Source organism: Serinus canaria, chromosome 12, assembly GCF_022539315.1.
Source record: "Serinus canaria isolate serCan28SL12 chromosome 12, serCan2020, whole genome shotgun sequence".
NCBI classification, from domain to species: domain Eukaryota; kingdom Metazoa; phylum Chordata; class Aves; order Passeriformes; family Fringillidae; genus Serinus; species Serinus canaria.
Genome location: NC_066326.1, coordinates 8962929 through 8981359, shown reverse-complemented (window position 1 = coordinate 8981359; position 18431 = coordinate 8962929). Strand labels below are relative to the sequence as shown.

Here is an 18431-nt window from a genome sequence, read left to right as displayed (position 1 = left end):
GCACGTGCCGGTGGAGGAATGCGGCGGGGCCGGCCCGGGGCGGGGGGGGGAGCGGCGGCGCTCGGCCATGGGGCGACCGGTGTTGCTCGCCGCTGCCGCCGCTCTGCTGCTGCTGCTACCGTCCGGGACAGGGGCCGCCGTGACCCGCCTCCGGGTCTCCGCCAACTTCGTGAGCGCCGGGGAAGGGAAGTGGCGGGGGAAGGTGGGGGGCGGGCGGCGCCGCGCTCACCCCGTGTCTCTTTGCTTGCAGGAGTGCCGGGCCGCCGGTGAGTAGCGGCGGGGCAGGGCTGTCAGCGCGGGGCTGCTCCTGCCCGGTGATACCGGCTCCAGGGTGCGGCGGGACGGTGGGGCTTCCCCTGCCCGCGGCTACTGGGACCTGGAGGATGGGGGGGCGGGGGCGGGGCGCTCCAGGTTTCCGGGGCACCGGGCTCCCCGCTTCCGAGGACTCCCGCTCCCCGAAACTTCCTGGCTCCTGGGGCTCCCCGTTTCCAAAGACTCGGGATCTCCGGGGCTCCCTGTTTCCGAGCACTCCCGACCCCCAAAGATGCCCGCTTCCGAGGACTCCGAATCACAGAGACTCTCGGTTTGTCAGGACTCTCGAGCCCCGGGGCACCTCCCTTCCGACTACACCTCCCCGGCACTCCTCGGGGCTCTCCCCCTTCCCCCTGCTGCCTGCGGGACCCCCGGCGCACTGCCACCCCCCGTCTGCTCTCCCCCTGCAGCCGACAGGACGCTGAGCCGCCCCGGCTGCCGCCGCCCTTCCCGCCCCGGGCCGCCGCTGGAGCCGCCCGCCCTGTCGCTGAGCCGTGCCCGGCTGTGCCTGCCCGCGCAGCCCTGCCAGCCCTGCCTGCGGGTGCGCCTGGCTCTCCCCGCCTCAGGTACGGGCGGGGGTGGCGGGGGTGGCGGGGCCGGGCATCTCTGCGGCAAGGGACACAGAGCCAGTCCCCCCACCCATGTCAGCACCCCACGCCGATTTCTCTCAGAGCTCGGCGGTGTCCGGGGACTGCGCCTCACCTTCCTGGAGCTGGGCTCCAACCGGGCTGGCTGGCTGCAGGTTTGGCAGCGACGCCGGGTGTTCGGCAGCTCAGCGGTGAGTCTGCGGTGGGGGTGGAGCGGGGCACACCGAGGCCCGGAGTCCCCGCACTGACCCCCTGCTCCCCGCAGTGGCAGGTGCAGTTCGACTGCTTCCCGGCAGAGAGCGGGCGGCAAGTCCTCGTCTCCCTTCGCACCATCCCAGATCGGGGCTTGGCCTTAAACTGCAGCCATATGGTCACCGCTGATCCACCCGGTGAGACTGAAGGGGTTGGGAGGTGTCCTGGGGGGACGCCGGAACCAGCTGACCCCCTGCCTGCTCTACAGGGCCTGTCTTTACCCATGCTTGGGTCCCTGAGGTGCGAGCCATTGAGGTGTGGGTGCCCACTGGTCCCCCCCTCATGGTGCGGCTCTGCCACCAGCTGGCCCTGGAGTGTGAGGAGCTACCCCGGCCCTTCCACCAGCAGGTAACGGCTCTGGCTCCCGACACCCCCATCCCAGACTGGGGGACACAATCCCTGCCAGCTGATGCTCCCTCCATGTTGCAGGTGCTGGTGCCAGGAGGCCACCACATCTCACTGCCGTATGAGTTCCTGGTGCCTTGCCTGTGCATTGAGGTGGGTTGCCCTCCCCTACACCCATCAGAGCCCCTTTACCCTTGCATGGGGGGGCGGGATGGGGCATATCCTGATCTGACCATCATGCTCTGCTGCCCCAGGCCTCCTACTCCCACCACGACAGCCCACGGAGCAAACACTGCCCCTTCCGTGACCGGCCAGATGCCTGTGAGTGCCTGGTGCCTGTGGGGAGGGGAGCCGAGTCCCCAGGGTGTCCCTGGGTGTCTCCCCACCCCACTGATGTGGTGCCCCACAGATGGCCCTGAGCTGTGGTCCTCGGTGCACTTTCATGACTACAGCACCAGCAGCAAGGATCAGATGGCGATGGTGCTGGATGCCAGCTGCCCCCTGCACCCACGGGCCACTCTCTGCTGGAGGGAGGCAGCAGATGGGGCTGCACCCTGTCACGACATCCCCAATTCCACAGCCAGTGAGGATGAGCAGGTGAGGGCTCCTGATCTTGAGGTGTCACAGGATGTGGGACCATGTCACTCGCTGGGGCATCCACTGGATCTCAGGGTCTCTCAGGGTCTCAGGGCAGTGGGTGGATCAGAGATGGTAACTGTGACACACTTTCCATTTGTTATTTGTTCCAGGTGTATGTACTGGACAAGGTGGATGTGCACCCCCAGCTCTGCTTCCGAGTAAGCCCCTGTGGGTGGGTGGGTGGATGGGTGGGCACCATCTCAGAAGGGGCTGGGGAGCTGTGGGGGGTGAGGGCAGCTCACCCTGCCCTTTGCTGATCCCACCTCCCCTCAGTTCTCCTACAAGAACAGCAGCCATGTGGAGTGTCCCCACCAGCCAGGTGAGTCCTATGGGTGGGAGACAGCCCTAGGCTAAGTACAGCCATGTTCTGGAGTCCCTTGCACCCCTCACCCTGTTGGGCATCCCGCAACCTCCCCTCTCTCTCTGGTGGCCGCAGAGACTGCCTGGAATGTCTCAGTGAGTGTCTGGGGGCTCCAGCTGCATCTGCACCTCACCTCCCGCATCCCTGCAGCCTTCAGCGCAGCCCTATGCCAGCACCGGGGTGGGCAGTGTGAACCCGAGGCCCCACTCTACACTGTCACACAGGTGAGTGCTGCAGAGCTGGGGGGAATGTGGTGGGGACAGACCCGCACTGACCCTGCCCTTGTACTTTGCAGCCAGAGGGCTCTGCTCCAGGGGAGTTGGCGCTGCTGCTGCCAGTGCAGGTCCTGGGCAGCTGCGTCCTGGTAAGGTGACCCTTGTGCAGTCATCCGTGCTATGGGGGACCCAACATGGTCCCCCTCTTACCCAGCCCCTTTTCCAGGTGTGGCGCTCGGACGTGCATTTTGCTCGGAAGCAGCTTCTCTGTCCTGATGGTGAGAGAGGGTCCTGGAGGGGACTTGGGGCAGTGGAAATGGGCAGACAGCCCCTTTACTGCCTCTCTCCCAGTCTCCCGCAGGCACTTCGGGCTGCTGGGGCTGGTGCTGGCACTGGGACTGGTGGTGACTGTGCTGCTCCTCAACTGCCGTGGTACCTGGAGGCCAAATGATGGTGAGGAGCACCCAAGGGGACTGCAGGAGGGATGGCAAGAGGGTCTGGAGTGCCAGAGGGTGCCAGTTCCTGGGCTGCAGGGGGTCCCAGGGTGGTGGATGGCAGATGCTGTTGGATCCCAGGGGATGCCAGTAGGACATGGAGCTGAGCTGTCACTGCTTTCCCCTCCACCCTGCAGGTGTTCCTGGCAGGCGCCCCGTGCTGCTGCTGTACTCACCAGACTCAGAGGAGCACCTGGGGCTGGTGTGTGCCCTGGCTGAGCGGCTGCGCACGGGGCTGGGCTGCGACGTGCGCCTGGACCTGTGGGAAGCGGGTGGCTTGGGTCAGGCGGGTGCCCTGCCCTGGCTCTATGCCCAGCGGGGCCGCGTGGGCCGCCAGCGTGGCACTGTCCTCCTCCTCTGGAGCCGGGGCAGTGCCCGGCTCTTTCATCGGTGGCAGGTCGGGATGGCCGATGGGACGCCCGGGGATGCCCATGACATTTTTGGGGCAGCCATGGCCTGCCTGCATGGGGAGCTGGGGGCGGCGGGCCGTGGCGGCGGGTGGGTCCTGGCATACTTCAGCCGGCTCTGCAGCCCCCGCGATGTCCCCCGACCCCTTCGGCCCCTGCCCACCTACCGCCTGCCCCAACAGCTGCCCGGTCTGCTGGGGGCCCTGCGGGGCAGCCCCCCGACCCCTCGCCACTGCCATTGGGGCAGGGCAGGGGGCCTCCTGCCCGGGCTGCTGGAGGTGGGGGCTAGGGAGGGCAGCCCCCCACCCCAGCCCCCCGGGGCAGCTTCTGGCACCTGAGTGCCCAGGCTGAGCCTGAACTGGGCATGGCTGCAGGGGGTGCAGGGCTGGGCACAGCCCCCCGGTGAGGGCAGGGGTTCTGCCAGGAAGTGGCAGGGCTCAGGTGAGAATATGCCCACTGCAGCAGCAGGAGGGACACCCATGCGTCCCCCGGGAAAGGCTGCGGGGGTCCAAGCAGGACTGGCCTCAGTCATGGAGTGTGCTGCTGGGGCCGGAGCGAGCATCCAGCTGCCATCTGTGGCCAGGAGCGGAGATGCTGTCCCTAGCAGGGGCAGCTTTATTCCCACACAGGGATGTGCTCCAGAGGAGAGCCTATAGAAGCCCTTTTGGATGCCACAGCCAAGCGAGGAGTTGGGGTGGTGCAGGAAGAAGCTGAGAGATGGGGAGGCTCCTTGCCCTGCCCACGCACAGGTGGCTGGAGGGGCGGGTGCTGGGCACAGCCCGGCCCGGCTCTTTGCCTCGACATCGCCAGCAGGACTTGGTCTGGGGTGGAAGCAATAAAGGTGTCATTTCACCCTGCCCTGTTGGCTCTCTGGTGTACCGGGGGAGATTTGTTTGTGCCCTGGAGAACTGGGAGCTGCCCAGTGCTCCTCTGCAGCACGGAGGGGCAAGAGGACGCACCCGGCTGGGCACAGCCTGTACCGGCACGGCTGCCACACCATGTCCCACAGCCGCTGCGGCTGCCTGGGGCCAGCCTGGCACCGTGCCCGTGCCATGGAGCCAACTCGTCTCTGTGGGGCCCCAAACCCTCCCCAAGGGTGGCGGGACAGGGAGCCCTCCGAGGTCGGTGCGGGAGCAGGAGGCCCCACCCCAGGGCGGTTGCTGACGCCACGCAAGGAGCCGGGTGTCCGGGATCAGAGCAGGAAGCGGGAGCCGTCGGCGGCGGTGGGGCCCGGGGAGCCAGGAGAAGGGCTGCTGGGGAGTAGCCGGCGTGGGGCCGGGGCACACCGAGGCCCCGGCCCCACCATGCACACACTGGGGCAGCTCCTGCTGGTGCTGGTGGTGGGGTCGGCGGGTGGCCGTGGGGTCCCCCGCGACACCCTGGCCTGCTCCCAGGTGGGTTGGTGTCACCAGCGCGCAGGCATCGGGCACCTGGCACCACCGCCGGCCTCACCCCTGCCTCCCCCAGGGCCTCACCTGCCGCCTCTTGGGTAAGTGCCATCAACACGCCATGGCCCCCACCCCACCCAGGGCATGGGGACTCCACCCCCACGCTGCCCTCTCCGTCCCCCCAGACACCGATGTGCTGTGCGGGACAGAGCCCCCGGGACCCAGACACGAGCTGGCCCTGGCTCGTCTGCGGCTGGAGCCGGCGCTGCGCTGCACCGAGCCCACGGCCTGTGCGCCCTGCCTGGAGACACGCGTGAGCCTGTCCTTGCCACCTGCCTCCCGCACCGCCACCGAGTCCCGCCTCTCCGTGCAGCCGGGCACCTCTGGGACAGAGGATAGCTGTGATGGGGGACAGTGGTCACCAGTGACTGGGGCCACCCCGTCCCAGCCCAACGTTACTGGGCTGCTGCTGCTCTCTGGGCACACGTATGCCTCATCCCGCTGCGTGGCCGTGGAGGTCTGGGCACCCTTGGGCCCCGCCCTGCGCGGCCGAACCGTGGTATGTAGATGCGGGGCACCGGGGGTCAGTGTCCCTACACTGTCAGTCCCTGGGCACGGGGGATGTGGGCGCTGGCATCAGCGCATCTCTGTGGCATGGGGGTCCCGTTCCTGTGCCGCAGAGAGGTGGGTGCTGGCGGTGCCGGTGCCTCACCGCAGTGGGGTGGTGGTTTTCCTGCCCAGGGTTGGGTGATCTTCCGGTGCTTCGAGGCGCCGTTGGGCTCCGATCTCCACATCCGAGCCTACATGAACTCACGGGGCCGGCAGAGGCTGAGCCGGCAGCAGCGGGTGCCAGGTAAGCCCCGGCAGGTCCCCTGCAGTGGCCCCAGCCCCTCTGCCCGCTGATTCACTGTCCCCACAGACTGTTCGTGGCCCGCAGCACAGGCTGCTGTCCCCCAGTGCCAAGGTAGGTGCTGGCATCACCCTGCCTCGGTTTGCATCCCCTGGGGAGAGCCAGGCAGTGGACACCAGGGGCGGGAGTGACCCTAGGGGTGCTGTGCCCCGTGCCCTGGTGCTGGGTGGGCAGTGCCAGGAGCTGGGTGACCTGTGCTGCCTCTCACACAGTGCCCAGGCTGCGGGTCTCCCTGGGGCAGAAGGAGGTGGTTGTGGAGGTGGAGGGGGCTGCAGTAGGGCACAGCTACACACTCCGGCTCTACTACAACCACAGCCATGGCACCAGTGGGCCAGGGCGTGTGGTGACCATGGTGAGTATGCACCCTGTTCCCTGATCCCCGTCCCTGTCTGTTCTCCACTTGCTGCCCTCCTCCCCGTTCCCGAGAAGCCCTGTGTGTGTTATAGGCAGTGAGCTGGGAGAGGGTCTGCTGGGAGCAGATCCCCCTGGGTGACCCTGCTGGTGGTGATTTGCCACGGGGTGACCCACATCTGGTTGCTGGTAGCAGAGCAGTCCCATGAACTATGTCCTGCCCGCTGATGAGGTGCTGCCCTGCCTCTGCCTGCAGGTGGGCATCCGACTGGGCACTGTGGGGGTGGCAGGATAAATGGCCACTAAAGACAGGCTCCAAGCTCCATATATCTCCCTCTGGCATCCCAAGGGAGCCAGCCAGATCACAGTCACAGCATGAATGCTTTTCTTGTCTTTCTCCCCACTCCCAGGTCTGGCCAGAAACCCAGGACCCACTACGGGCCACCCTGTGCCCCTTCTCTCATGGTACCTTCACTCTGAGGCTGGATGGGCTTTAGGGGGCTGGGACACGGGGACTTGAGGGGACACCACATGGAGTGACACTCCTCTCCTGGTGCTGCTGCAGATGCTGAGGCCTGGGAGCGACTGTGGGCGCAGAGCCGACTGGTCCTGCAAATCGAGGGGCAGGTGCTGACCTGCTCCCTCTCAGCCCGCTGTGACCTCCTGGCTGAGCTGGTGCCCTGCTGGCAGCCAGTGCCCTCTGGGCCCTGCCAACCCCTCCCTGGCCTGCAGCAGCCTGCTGGGGGGAAGGTGAGGGGCTCTGTGGGGCTCTGTGGGGCACTGGGGGCTTTGGAAAGGATGGTGGTGACAGTTACGGAGCATCCCTTGCACTCACAGGGACCCCAGGAGTTTGGAGGGCTGCGGCCACACCCCAACCTCTGCGTGCAGGTAGGACACCACTCTACCCCACAGCTGCCCCAGAGGCAGCCTCACATCACCCCCAAGCACTGTTAATCCACTCTCTGGGGCAGGTGTGGAGCGGTGGGCAGGTCCGGCTGACCCAGTGCCTGCAGGACCGTGAGTACTGCTGGGGTGGGAGGGTTAGTGGCAGCCTGTGGGTGCAGCTGGGGAGGGATCCCTCCTTGGCCTCCCCTCACTACCTACCCAGCCCTCTGGCACATTCTCAGGAGCGCTGCCCGGACGCCCCGATGACCTCCTGCTGCTGGAGCGTGGGGGGAATGCCTCACTGTGTGCCATGGAGCGGGGTGCCTGCACACCCCTTGCCAACTTCACCAGCAGGGTAAAGAGGAAGGGACCCCCATGTCCTGGCAGCAGTGGCACTGGTTTGCCCAGGGACCCCTGTGTCCAGCAGTGGTGGCACTGCTGTCTGACCTGCTGGGTTGTTTCAGGGGGCAGGGCACCCTGGCCTGCTGGAGCAGGATCTGCAGCAGGACGTGGCAGTAGGGCAGTGCCAGCAGGTCAGTGTCAGTGGGCAGTGGGCAGTAGGCAGTAGGCAGGGGCTGGGCAGTGTCTGACATGTCTCTGTGTGCCCCACAGCTGTGGCACGCATCGAATGGAACTGAGGTTGTGCTCTGGGCCTGTCCCCTGCACAAGTGTGAGTGTTGGCAGCCACGGTGGGGAGAGGAGGGATAATGGAGGGCTGAGGGAGGGAACCCCCCTGTGGAGCCACTGGAGACCTTTGTTGGGTGCCGTGGGCCCTTGGTGGATGCAGATCCTGCCCTGCAGACCTGCGTACCCACTGGGCACTGGTGTGGATGGGGGTGCTACTGGCAGCTGCCTGTCTCCTACTGCTGCTCTTGATGAAGAAGGAGGACATGAAAGGTGAGTGGTGCACTTCTGGGGACTGTGCCGGGCCTGGGACCCCTCCTGGAACCTCACTGCCTTTCCTCCCTGCAGGATGGCTGAAATCCCTGGGGGCTGGCTATGGCTCCAGTGGTGAGTGTGGTTTGAGCCTGGGGCCTCTGGTGGAGTGGGCAGTCTATGCCTATCTCAGAGGGGTCAGAGGACAGAGAGAGGGGGTCCCCCACCCAAATTAGCTCATGTTTGCCTGCCTGACAGCATAGGTAGGGGTGTAGGGAAACAGAGAAGAGGGTGAGAACCCTATGGTGGTTGGGAGGGGGCAGATTGCAACCTGTCTCCCACCATGTCTGTCCCTTACGGTAGGTAAAGGGTTTGGCAAGGGGACTGGGGGACTCATGTCAGTGGTGGTCTCAGCTGCTTCCCATCGTGGCTGTTCTTTAGCTTGGGTACAGGGGGTGCTGCAGGGCTGGGCTGGCAGAGGCAGGGGACAGTCTCCCCCATGGTGGGTGCTTCCCAGCATGGCTCCCACCATAGGCTGGGTACAGGGTGCCTAGAGGGATCCAGGCACTGATGATCTCCCTCTCAGGTCCGCTGCAGGGCCGGCGGGCCCTGCTGGTGCACGCGGCAGAGCCGGTGGCGGAGCGGGCAGCGTGTGCCTTGATGGCAGCTCTGCACTCCCTGGGGCTTACGGTGGTGGCAGCACCGGGAGGTGGCAGCGGGGTAGCAGCTTTGGGGCCACTGCCCTGGCTGCACGCCCAGCACCACCGGGCGCTGCGTGACAGTGACACCATCATCCTCCTCCTCTCTCCGGCAGCTGTGGCTGCTGCACAGCAGTGGGACGCCGGGGCCAGGGTTGTGCCAGAGTCTGGGGCTGCTGAAGGCAGCCTTGGGCCCCGGCACAACCCTGACCCTGATGATGTCCCCGCTGTGGCACCCTGCGAGGTGTTTGCCGCGGCTCTGTCCTGTACCATGCCAGTGTTGGCGGTGGCCCATGGGCACTACGTGGTGGCCCGGCTGGAGGCCTTGGTGCCGGCAGTGCCCCCAGCGCTGCGGGTAGCCCCTGCCTTCGCACTGCCCAGCGAGGTGGAGCGGTTCTTGCAGGCGCTGGCAGGCCCAGCTCGGCAGAGGCACCGGTGTCTAGAGCCATACATAGCGGCGGTGGCCGAGGCTCTGCAGCGGGCGGTAGGAGAATAAAGGCGTGACAGTGCTTTTGCTGAGTGTGAGTCCAGCTCTGAGTCCAGCAAGGATTGGGGTGGGTTGGGAAGGGGTGATGGGGTGGACTTGGATGGCATGGAGAGGGCTGTTTGGGGCATGAAGGGGAAGGAGGTTTTTTGGTTGGAGGGTGGATGGGGAACTGGACCAATTTGGGGTGGTGATGGGGAACTGGACCAGCTCATTGGGGCATGATTGGCAATTAGGACAGTTTGAGGGAAAGTGTGAGAGCAAACTGGACCAGTTTAGGGTGAGATGAGGGGGAACTGGGCAAATTTGGGTACAGTGAGAGAGAACTGGACCAGCTTGAGTGGAGGGGATGAAGGTGAACCCGCTTGGATTGGCTGGGGGGGGATGTTTAGAGGGTCCTGCCCAGGCCAGGCAGGTGCGGTGCGGTGCGGTGCGGTGCGGTGCGGTGCGGTGCGGTCTGGTCAGCCGGCCCCGCTCCGTGCGGAGTCACCAACTGCAGCCCGTCCGCGCTGCCCCCGTTCCGGGCCCTTGCCAGCGGCCTCTTTAAGGCGCGGGTGGGCGGGCCCAGGGCGCGGCGCGGATTGGCTGGGAGCGGGGGGCCGGCGGCGGCGGCGCACGGCCATTGGCGGGGGCGGCGGGCGCTGAGTCAGCGGGCGCGGCCCACGTGGTGCGGGCGGGGCGGGCGGACGATGGGGCCGCTGCCGCTGCTGCCGCGGTCGCCCCGGCGCAGGGGGCCCGGGCTTGGGGGGGCCCTCCTGGGGGTCACCCTCCTTGTGGGGGTCCTGCTGGCCGTTCACGCTGACCCCGACCCCCACCGAGACGGGGCCGAGCCGTGCCGAGCCTGCCGCGGCCTCGCCGACAGCTTCATCAGGGTGCGCGCCGGGGGTCACAGGAATGATGGAGGCCGCGGCGAGGGGGCACACGGGGGGTAACGGCACCGAGGGGTGTGGGTTGACACAGCCGCTGCTTGGGGGGGGGAGCTGGGGGCGAGGGGACAGTGGCGGGGGCTGGGGCACGGGTGGCAGACGTGGGGACACGGCCTGGAGGTGACAGTGAGCAGGGACAAGGGGGTCCTGCGTGGGGTGATGTGGTTGGGGGGCCCAGAGGAATCACAGACCGGGGGGATAAGGGTGGTGACAGAGCTCGATAGAGGGGCGGCACTCCCAGGGGCACAATGCCTGGGCTCTGGGGAGGGAAGAGGGTGGCAAGTCCCTGGAGGTGATGTGTCTTGTGGAACCCTACGGATGGAGAGGTTATTGGAGGGGGGGTTCCATGCCTGCACTGCCGCTCCCCCATGCACCCAGGGCCTGGAGCGGACAGAGCATGAGGGCTTTGGTGGGGGTAACACAGCCTGGGAGGAGGAGAAGCTGTCCAAGTACCAGCACAGGTAAGTGACCCCAGTGAGGGGCTGGGGCAGTCCAGCTGTTGCAGAAGTCATACCCCACACTGGCTTGTATCCCTGCAGTGAGACCCGTCTGCTGGAGGTGCTGGAGAGTGTCTGTGCCCCCTCAGACTTCGCCTGTCACCAGCTGCTGGAGCGAAGTGAGGAGCACGTGGAGCAGTGGTGGTTCCATGAGTGAGTCTGGGGACAGGGACAGGGGGATGGCAAGGGCCACAGGCAGATGGCTGGGGGCTGAGTGCTGTATCTTTCCTTCCCCAGGCAGCAGCAGCACCCTGACTTTTTCCAGTGGCTATGTGTGGACAGGCTGATGCTTTGCTGCCCACCCGGCACCTACGGCCCGGACTGCCGGTGTGAGTAACTGTGGGGTGCTGGTGGGGCTGGAGGGGCTCCCCTGGCTGCTGCCCTCTGTCCCAGCCGGCTGGTCTCTCCCCATGCAGCCTGTGCCGGTGGGTCCCGGCAGCCCTGCAGCGGCAATGGGCGATGCGATGGTGACGGCACGCGCCGCGGCACCGGCCTCTGCGTCTGCAGCCCAGGCTACGGCGGCCCCTTCTGCGCCGATTGCGGTGATGGCTACTATGAGGCCTCACGGAACAAGAGCCACCTCGTGTGTGCTGGTAGGTGGGGGCTCTGCCGGTGCTGTCCAGCCTGGGTACAGGCAGCTCCCCCCTGCCTGTGTCCACATGTCCCTCCCTGCCTGCAGAGTGCTACCAGGCATGCGGGCGCTGCACGGGTCCCGAGGACTCCAGCTGCCTTCGCTGCAAGAGGGGCTGGGTGCTGCATGAGCACCGCTGCATCGGTGAGTGAAGGCCAGGGATGAGCTCAGGGCCATGAGGGCTGCGTCCCTGGAGCTGAGGCTCAGGGGAGCCATTCCCACCTCTCCTGCAGATATAGATGAGTGTGGCACAGAGATGGCTCATTGCCGAGCCAACCAGTACTGCGTCAACACAGAGGGCTCCTACGAGTGCCGAGGTCAGGGGGAAGGGGGGGTTTTCATGCAGGTGGCTCTTCCCTGCTTGGGGCCAACCTTGGCTGGGCTGGGAAGGAGCTCTGGCAGCAATCCTGGCTCCTTTCCCTGAGGCAGACTGCTCCACGGCTTGCATCGGCTGCATGGGCGCCGGGCCGGCTCGCTGCAAGAAATGCAACAAGGGCTACTGGCGGGACGGAGCCAAGTGCCTGGGTGAGTGCCTCCCATGGACTAGGGGGCCATACTGTCCCCTCTTTACTACCCAAGCCCTGTCTGAATCCTGGCTCCCCCTCCAGATGTGGATGAGTGTGCCAGTGCTGAGGAGCCAGTGTGCACAGGGGTGCAGGAGGTGTGTGAGAACACAGAGGGCAGCTACCGGTGCATCTGTGCCCAAGGCCACGTCCGCCGAGATGGGCAGTGCGTGGAGGACAAGCCCCCTGGTATGGCCTAAGGCAATGCAGGGGGACATTGGGCAGGGGGTGTGAGACATGGTGGGGGGCTCTTGCTGGTCTGCTGTGCCCTCCCACGAGTATTGTCCATGCAGATGCCCCAGAGAAGGGCTTCTTTGATGACGTGACTGATGACGAGGTGGTGGTGCTGCAGCAGATGTTCTTTGGTGTGATGATCTGTGCCCTCGCCACACTGGCTGCCAAGGGTGACATGGTCTTCACCGCCATCTTCATTGGCGCCGTGGCTGCCATGGCCGGCTACTGGCTCTCTGACCGCAGTGACCGTGTCCTCGATGGCTTCATGAAGGGCAGATAGCTCTGGAGCTGCTGGGCACAAGCAGAGGGGCAGACTCAGCTTGGGGTGCAGGGCCTCCCACAAGCAGGGCTGGCTGCCAAGGCTGCATCCTGTAGATGATGCTGTGCCCTGCATGCGTCCCCCAGCCCCCCCCTTAGCATAGGGTCTTGTTTTCCCTGTCCCTGCAGAATGAGCCAGGAGTACCTGATCTGGGGGCTCCCACACAGCCCCCTCTGGATGGAGGGGTGATGCCAGGCAGTGCAGCATCGTGTGGGGGGCACAGCATGCTGCCCCCAGCTCCTTGTGCTCTGGAGGAGGGAGAGGCCTGGCATTGTGACAGGTGAGGGGGTGGAGGGGCAGGTGAGGGAGGGAACCTGCTATCTGCTCCCAGGCTGGGGCTCCTGGCCCTGTAGGACTCCCCTCCCATGAGGCCATTCCCTGTGTGAGAGTGGGGGGGCTGGGTCCCTCTATGTCCTGAGCTGTGCGGCCGGGAGAGCTGCCCCCCCATCCCTGGGCAGAGCCCATCTTCCCTCCCAGGTTGGGGGCCAGGGGCCCCTCACCACTGGCAGGGTGCTGTGCTGGTGAAGGGGCCCTGCTGGATGCATGAGTGTGGCCATTGCATTTGTCCGTGGTTTGTCCGTCAGGGTGTGCTCATCTGTCCGTGTGTCCATATCTCAGGAAATAAAAGCTCTGCACACCCAGCTTGGCTGCTCACAGTAGGAATTGGTGGGGATTGGGGGTGCTGCTGCCCACCACCGCTTTCACATGCCAACAGGACCGCCTGCTCCCAGCATAAACTCTTTATTTCTCTCATTTGGCACAAATGGAACTGCCCCTGCCCGGCCCTACAGGGGCTCAGGATCAGACCCCCACGCCCTTTCAGTGTCCTCACCCTCACATCGTCCTTCTAGGCCCCCAGTCTCTGCCTGTCTCGGGCTCAGAGCTCAATGGTGTCGCTGGAGAGGCTGCGGGAGTCCACCGCCTTGCCAAGGGCTGGGAAGGTGCGGGGACCCTCGCGCTCCCAGCCGGGGGCTCCGGCGGGCACCAGGAGAGGGGCCCGGCTGGGCGCCTCGTCCAGGGGCAGGCTGTCTGGCGAGGACAGCCCATGGCGCCAGGGGTTCCAGCTGATCTTCAGTGAGCTGCTTTCCAGCGAGCTGGCTGAGGCGGTGACAGTGACAGTGATGGTGCCGTGGGGCTGGCGGGGGCCGGGCAACTCCGTGAGCGAGCTGCAGCGCACCATGCGCCCCAAGCTGGGGGTCTTGTCAGGGGCAGGGGAGCCGTGCAATGAGGAGCCGGAGCCGCGGCGGGGCCGGCCGAAGAGGCCATCGTGCAGGAGGTGGCGGCGGCAGAGCGCCTGGTCGATGCTACGGCGCAGGTCGATGGGGGACGGCGGGCGGAAGATCAGCTCCCCTAGGGAGGGGGACGAGCCCTGCTCAAAGGCGGCGCAGGAGCGGGCGGCCAGCATGTTGGGGCACTTGGGGCTGAGCCCCGGCATCCCGGTGCCAGCTGCCCAGACCTCGTTGCTGTCCTTCAGAGCCCGCAGGGGCAGCTGCTCAGCCGGGTTGCGGATGAGGTTCTTGGAGATGTCGTTGGCGGGTGTCCGCTCCGCACCGGTTCCACCGGTGCTGCCGCCGGCCCAGTCGTAGCAATTGTTGGGGTATTCGGGTGCTTCAGCTTTGCGGCCGGCGCAAAAGTACCGCAGTGCCTTGGCCCAGCACGAGTGGCCGGCGGGGCTCCGGCGGCGGCACCGGCAGCACACCGGCTCGGCGGCGGCCGCCAGCAGCGCCAGGGCCGTGCCCAGCTCTCCGATCCGCAGCCAGAGCTGTGCCGCCCAGCTGGGCCGGGAGAAGCGCCCGTGGGGCCCCAGGACTACTCGCAGCCACACAGCGCTGAAGAGCTGCAGCCCGCAGACCGGCAGCCCCGCCACCGCTGCCGTCAGAAGCGCCCGCGCCCCCGGCTGCGGCCCCGGCCCCTCGCAGGGCGCCCGCAGCACCCGCCAGCACCCCCAGAGCCCCCCCAGCAGCAGCAGAGCCCCCGCCACGCAGCCCAGCGCCTGCAGCCCCAGCGCGGCCGCGAGCCCCAGCCGAGGCGGCAGGAGGTCGGCGGCCCCCATCACCGCACTCTGCAGGGCAGCGACAGCCCCCAGCGCTGGCAGCCCCCGCAGCCGGGATGGCAGCAGCTGAAGCTGGGCCAGGCGCTGCAGCCGCTGGAGCAGGAGGGCAAAGGCGGCGAGCAGCAGGGGGAAAGGGGCCGTGTTGAACAGCAGCAGCGCCGGAGCGGGCAGACGGCCCCGTGCCCCATAGGGATCCAGCAGCAGAAAGGTGGCCCGCAGCAGGCAGGCGGCCAGCAGCAGCCCGTGGGCCCCCACAACGTGGAGAGGGTGTGGGGGCCGCAGGATGGCTGTCCCCGCCAACCCGGCCAGGCAGCCCAGCGCCAGCAGCAGGAAGACGGCAGCCACTCCATAGACGTGGGCCTCCCAGGAGAAGCCCAGCTGGCGCTGCAGCTCGGCCCAGCGCAGCCCGGTCGCGTTGGCCCCCAGCGCCGGGGGGGCACGGACTGTGGACTGTGGCTGCGGCGATGATGGATCTCGGGGGACTGGCTGAGACGTCATCCCTGCCCGTCGCCACGTGGCAGAGGGGGTCGCAGTGCTGGAGGCTGGGGTCTGCGTCCCCGACGTGTCTGCAGGTAGGAAGGAGGACGACAGTCGGGGGAAGTGGGGGGCTTGGTGCCATTCGGCCCGCACCTGCACTCCGCACTGGGCTGCATCAAATGTGGCACCCCAGCGCTGCAGCGGGGGATGCCCTGTGCTGGGGCTATGCCCACCGGTGCCTCCCGGGGTTTTCTCTCAGGATGCGCAGTGCAAGGGGTGGCACAACCCCGGTGACGTCCCCCACCCCCTTAGGGAAGCCCCCACCCACCGAGCATTTAGCGCTAAGCCCTGCGGGCAGGAGTAGATTAGGGCCGTTGTCAAGTGGAAATCCTGATTGAAGGTGTCATTGTGTCCCGACTGGGCAGCTCAAGATAGCTGCCATTCCCCCGCCAGCCCTGACGCCCCAGGGATGGGCTCCCACAGCGTCTGCAGAACGGATGACCTGTATCACCTTGGTGCCTTGTCCCGAGCGTCCCCGTGGTGGGATGTGTCGTTGGCTGTGGGGTAGTTTTGGTGACATTTGGGACGCTCACAGGGCCCACGGCGCCCCGGACCTGCTGCGGGGAGCCGACGTCCTCCTCGGGAAGCAGCCCTGCGAGAGAGAGCAGAGCAGGGAGCTGACACCTGCGGGGCTTGGTCCCCGCCAAGGGGTCGCCCTGCACTGCGCTGGCTCCTACCTCTGCTCGGGGTACCGGGGGTGGCCGTGCTGGAGGCGGGGGGTGACGCAGGGCCGGTGCTGAGGACAGACCCTGGGACGGGCTGGGGTCCCCGCTGTCCCGTAGTCCCAGGGTCCATCCGGGGGCCTGCATCGCCAGGGCTGGTGGTGGCGTGGCTGAGTGGGGCCCTCCGGGTGCTGCGCTGGTGGGAAGGGAGTGCTCGAGTCCAGGGCTCAGCCAGGTCCCAGGACGCGGCTGTGTGGCGCAGCCGTGGAGCAGAGCTGAGCAGAGCCGGGGAGGGGCTGAGGGGCCCTGCCGTGTCCCCCCAGCTGCCCACCAGCTGCACAGAGCCAGGGCTGGCATGGGGACCCCAGGCTGGCTCTGTGCCCGTGGGATCAGAGACAGGGGCTGTGCCTGGCAGGACCAACTGGCTTCTGGCTGAAGTGATTTGGGCATCCTGAGAGAGGCTCGCGACCGCTGTGTGTCCCTCTGCCGCTGTGTGTCCCTCTGTGTGCGCATCTGCTGTCCTCATCCCCACCGCCAGCGTGGTGTCCAGGGCAGTGGTGGATACGGTTGACTGAGCGCTTGGGGTGCTGACTGTCTTGGAGATACTGTGCCTGGACAGGGAGAGGCCCTGCCCTGCCCAGGGTGGCCCTGGAGAGTCTGCCCCTCTGTCCGTGGGCAACTCGGGGCCTGGCGTACCCAGTGCAGAGCCATGGGGCAGGGAGCTGTCCTGGATTTCAGCTTCGTGCCCTTGCCAGGCAACAAGCTGCTCCTCTGTCACAGCTGGGACTGTGCTGCCGTCCCTCCAGACCTTGGTATCAGCACCTGTGGTAGTGGTTTCCATCTCCAGGGGTGCCCTGGTGCCCTCCCCTGCCTGCAGTGGTGGGGACCAGTGCACGGGGTGCTTGACCCCCCAGCGCTCACTCCTTGGGGCCCCGGCACCGCTCGGCTCCCCTGATGCCTCCCAGATGGGGGATGGGCTTGGCCACTGCTGTGCCCAGGCAGGGCTGTGCAAGGGGTCCCCACCTAAGGACAGCCCTGCCGGCAGCACCCCCTGGGCTTTGGCAGGGACTCCAGTGGCCAGGAGCATCCCCCAGGTGACGAGCTGTGCTGCAGCCATGGTGAGTACCGAGTCGACCCTGTGGAAATGGGGATCTGGTGAGCCAGGATCTACGGCAGATGCCCAGGTGACTCGTGCAGCTGGCCATGATGCTGCTGTGCCCTTGGCCACCCACTGCCCAGGGAGAGAGACAGTGGCCTGCCTGTCCCTTCCCGAGTAGCCCTGGGCTCTGTTCCCAGCTATCCCCGTCCCCAGTGGCCCCATTCCCAGTCTTCCCTTTCCCAGTGTCCCTTGGTGTTCCCCATCCCGGTGTCTCCCGGTGTGGGTGGTCCTTGGTGCTTAGTGGCCCCGACCCCCAGTATCCACAGCGTCCCTTTCCTAGTGCCCCATCCTTAATGTCCTCTCCCCGGTGCTCAGTCCTGGCGTCCCTCTGGGTGTCCCCTCCCCGGTTCTCCATCCCCAATGTCCTCTCCCGATGTCCCCGCCGCCGGCGGCCCCGCTCCGCCGAGCACCGTTCACCTTGGCGCGTCCCGTCCGCATCCCGGCGGGGATGCTCGGCCCGGTGCCCCGCGCTGCCGCCGCACACACGGCTCGGACCCGCCGGGCCGGGAACGGGGCCGGGACCGCCAGGGTGCTGCGGCGGTGGCCCGGCGGCGCGGCGCGGATTACCGGCGGGGCTGCGCAGCGGAGTCGGGCCGCGGCCGGTGCGGGACCACAGCCGGTGCGGGACCACAGCGGGGTCGGTGCGGCCGCCGCATCTCGCCGACCCCACCCGCAGCGCGCCGGGCCGGCTCCACCGCTCGGTGCCCGGTGCGCGGGCCGCGGTGCCGCCAGCTCCCTCCCGCCGCCCGCCGCAGCATTGGCGGCCCCAGAACTGGTGCCCCGGGAGCCGCAGCCCCCCGCGCTGACCTGCCGGTGCCGGTGCCGGTGCGGGCGGGCCGGGCTCTGCGGCGGAGCGGGCGGCGGCGGCAGCGGCAGCCAGTCACGCGCCACCCCGAGCCGCGGGCACCCGCACGGGAGCCCGCCCGCACCGGGAGGGGGGGCGCGGGGCACGGCCGGGGCCGCCGCCGGGACGGGATCCGCAGGGCCGGGCACGGGGGCAAGCGGGTCCATGGGGCTCAGCTCAGTCCGGGGCAGGTTCGAGTGGACTCCTGGGGACGGGTTCTCCGTGGCGCAGATCCCCCGGGACGTGGATTCCGGAGGGGCACCACGGCAGGTTCCCGGGGGTCAGGACGCGGCATGGCGGCCGAGGGGGGATGCTGCCCGGCTGTCCGGCCGAGGCTGGTCCCGCGGCCACCAGGGGCAGGTGGAGGGAGGGGACAGTCGGACTCACTAGCAGGGTCCTGAGGAAGGTCTGGGAGGGCTTTGCCGCACACCTGCCCCAAACCTGCCCCACACTTGTCTCTCAAATGCTCAGCTCGGATATACAGCACCCTGGCAGCAACTGGGATGTGGGACCCTGCCAAGGTTCAGGTAATTAGTTAATCTGCTTAATTGTCCGGCTGGAAAACTGCCCACCATGCCTGGGCTTGAGCTGGCAATGGTACGGCCACAGTGTCAAAAAGTCACATCAGCTCAGGACTCCATCCTGCAGGGTGACACCTGCACTTCAGCTCCCTGCCTGCACCCTTGCTCCTCCCTGCCTGCACCTCAGCAGTGCTTGAGCCGCCAAAGCCTTGGCAAAGACCTGCCATCACTGTCACTCTTCTCTTGCCAGGCCAGCAGGTACATGTGGCACCTCAGGTCCC

The 18431-nt window shown here is 67.2% G+C and overlaps 4 protein-coding genes across 9 annotated transcripts; 3 read left to right on the top strand and 1 right to left on the bottom strand.

The window, feature by feature from the left end:
* Window positions 1–28: 28 nt before the first annotated feature.
* IL17RE (interleukin 17 receptor E) lies at window positions 29–4470 on the top strand. Of its 2 annotated transcripts, none has more exons than XM_050979463.1 (16): window positions 29–169; window positions 251–266; window positions 723–878; window positions 984–1090; window positions 1165–1288; window positions 1360–1499; window positions 1581–1649; window positions 1751–1817; window positions 1906–2093; window positions 2246–2293; window positions 2409–2454; window positions 2572–2720; window positions 2792–2860; window positions 2938–2989; window positions 3063–3164; window positions 3343–4470. In XM_050979463.1, the coding sequence occupies exons 1-16, from the start codon at window positions 68–70 to the stop codon at window positions 3948–3950; spliced, it is 2043 nt and encodes a 680-aa protein (XP_050835420.1). In that variant the 5' UTR covers window positions 29–67; the 3' UTR covers window positions 3951–4470. The 2 variants fall into 2 exon arrangements, with proteins under 2 accessions (XP_050835420.1, XP_050835419.1); XM_050979462.1 differs by having other exon boundaries at window positions 86–169; window positions 251–583; window positions 961–1090.
* On the top strand, window positions 4330–9239 carry IL17RC (interleukin 17 receptor C). The gene is given in 19 exon segments (XM_030228006.2): window positions 4330–4371; window positions 4373–4702; window positions 4704–5006; window positions 5080–5101; window positions 5186–5559; window positions 5742–5853; window positions 5920–5964; window positions 6123–6262; window positions 6455–6517; window positions 6672–6726; window positions 6827–7011; window positions 7099–7149; window positions 7233–7278; window positions 7389–7501; window positions 7611–7679; window positions 7759–7816; window positions 7948–8043; window positions 8119–8157; window positions 8609–9239. Coding segments are annotated over 19 exon segments (2751 nt in total). The 3' UTR covers window positions 9217–9239.
* Window positions 9240–9891: 652 nt separating this feature from the next.
* On the top strand, window positions 9892–13015 carry CRELD1 (cysteine rich with EGF like domains 1). 5 transcript variants are annotated; one of them, XM_050979468.1, is made up of 10 exons: window positions 9892–10076; window positions 10509–10591; window positions 10670–10780; window positions 10865–10956; window positions 11044–11220; window positions 11307–11402; window positions 11492–11575; window positions 11688–11783; window positions 11867–12010; window positions 12115–13015. In XM_050979468.1, the coding sequence occupies exons 1-10, from the start codon at window positions 9894–9896 to the stop codon at window positions 12333–12335; spliced, it is 1287 nt and encodes a 428-aa protein (XP_050835425.1). In that variant the 5' UTR covers window positions 9892–9893; the 3' UTR covers window positions 12336–13015. The 5 variants fall into 5 exon arrangements, with proteins under 5 accessions (XP_050835425.1, XP_050835427.1, XP_050835428.1 ...); XM_050979470.1 differs by lacking the exon at window positions 11492–11575; XM_050979471.1 differs by lacking the exon at window positions 9892–10076 and having other exon boundaries at window positions 10184–10591; window positions 12503–13015.
* A 116-nt stretch (window positions 13016–13131) lies between these two features.
* PRRT3 (proline rich transmembrane protein 3) lies at window positions 13132–17665 on the bottom strand. Its single transcript, XM_050979461.1, has 4 exons — window positions 17593–17665; window positions 15642–16762; window positions 15416–15556; window positions 13132–14993 (listed from the first exon to the last, which is right to left on the bottom strand). Exons 2-4 carry the CDS (start codon window positions 16741–16743, stop codon window positions 13252–13254), a joined length of 2985 nt encoding a protein of 994 aa, XP_050835418.1. The 5' UTR covers window positions 16744–16762; window positions 17593–17665; the 3' UTR covers window positions 13132–13251.
* Between the last annotated feature and the right edge of the window lie 766 nt (window positions 17666–18431).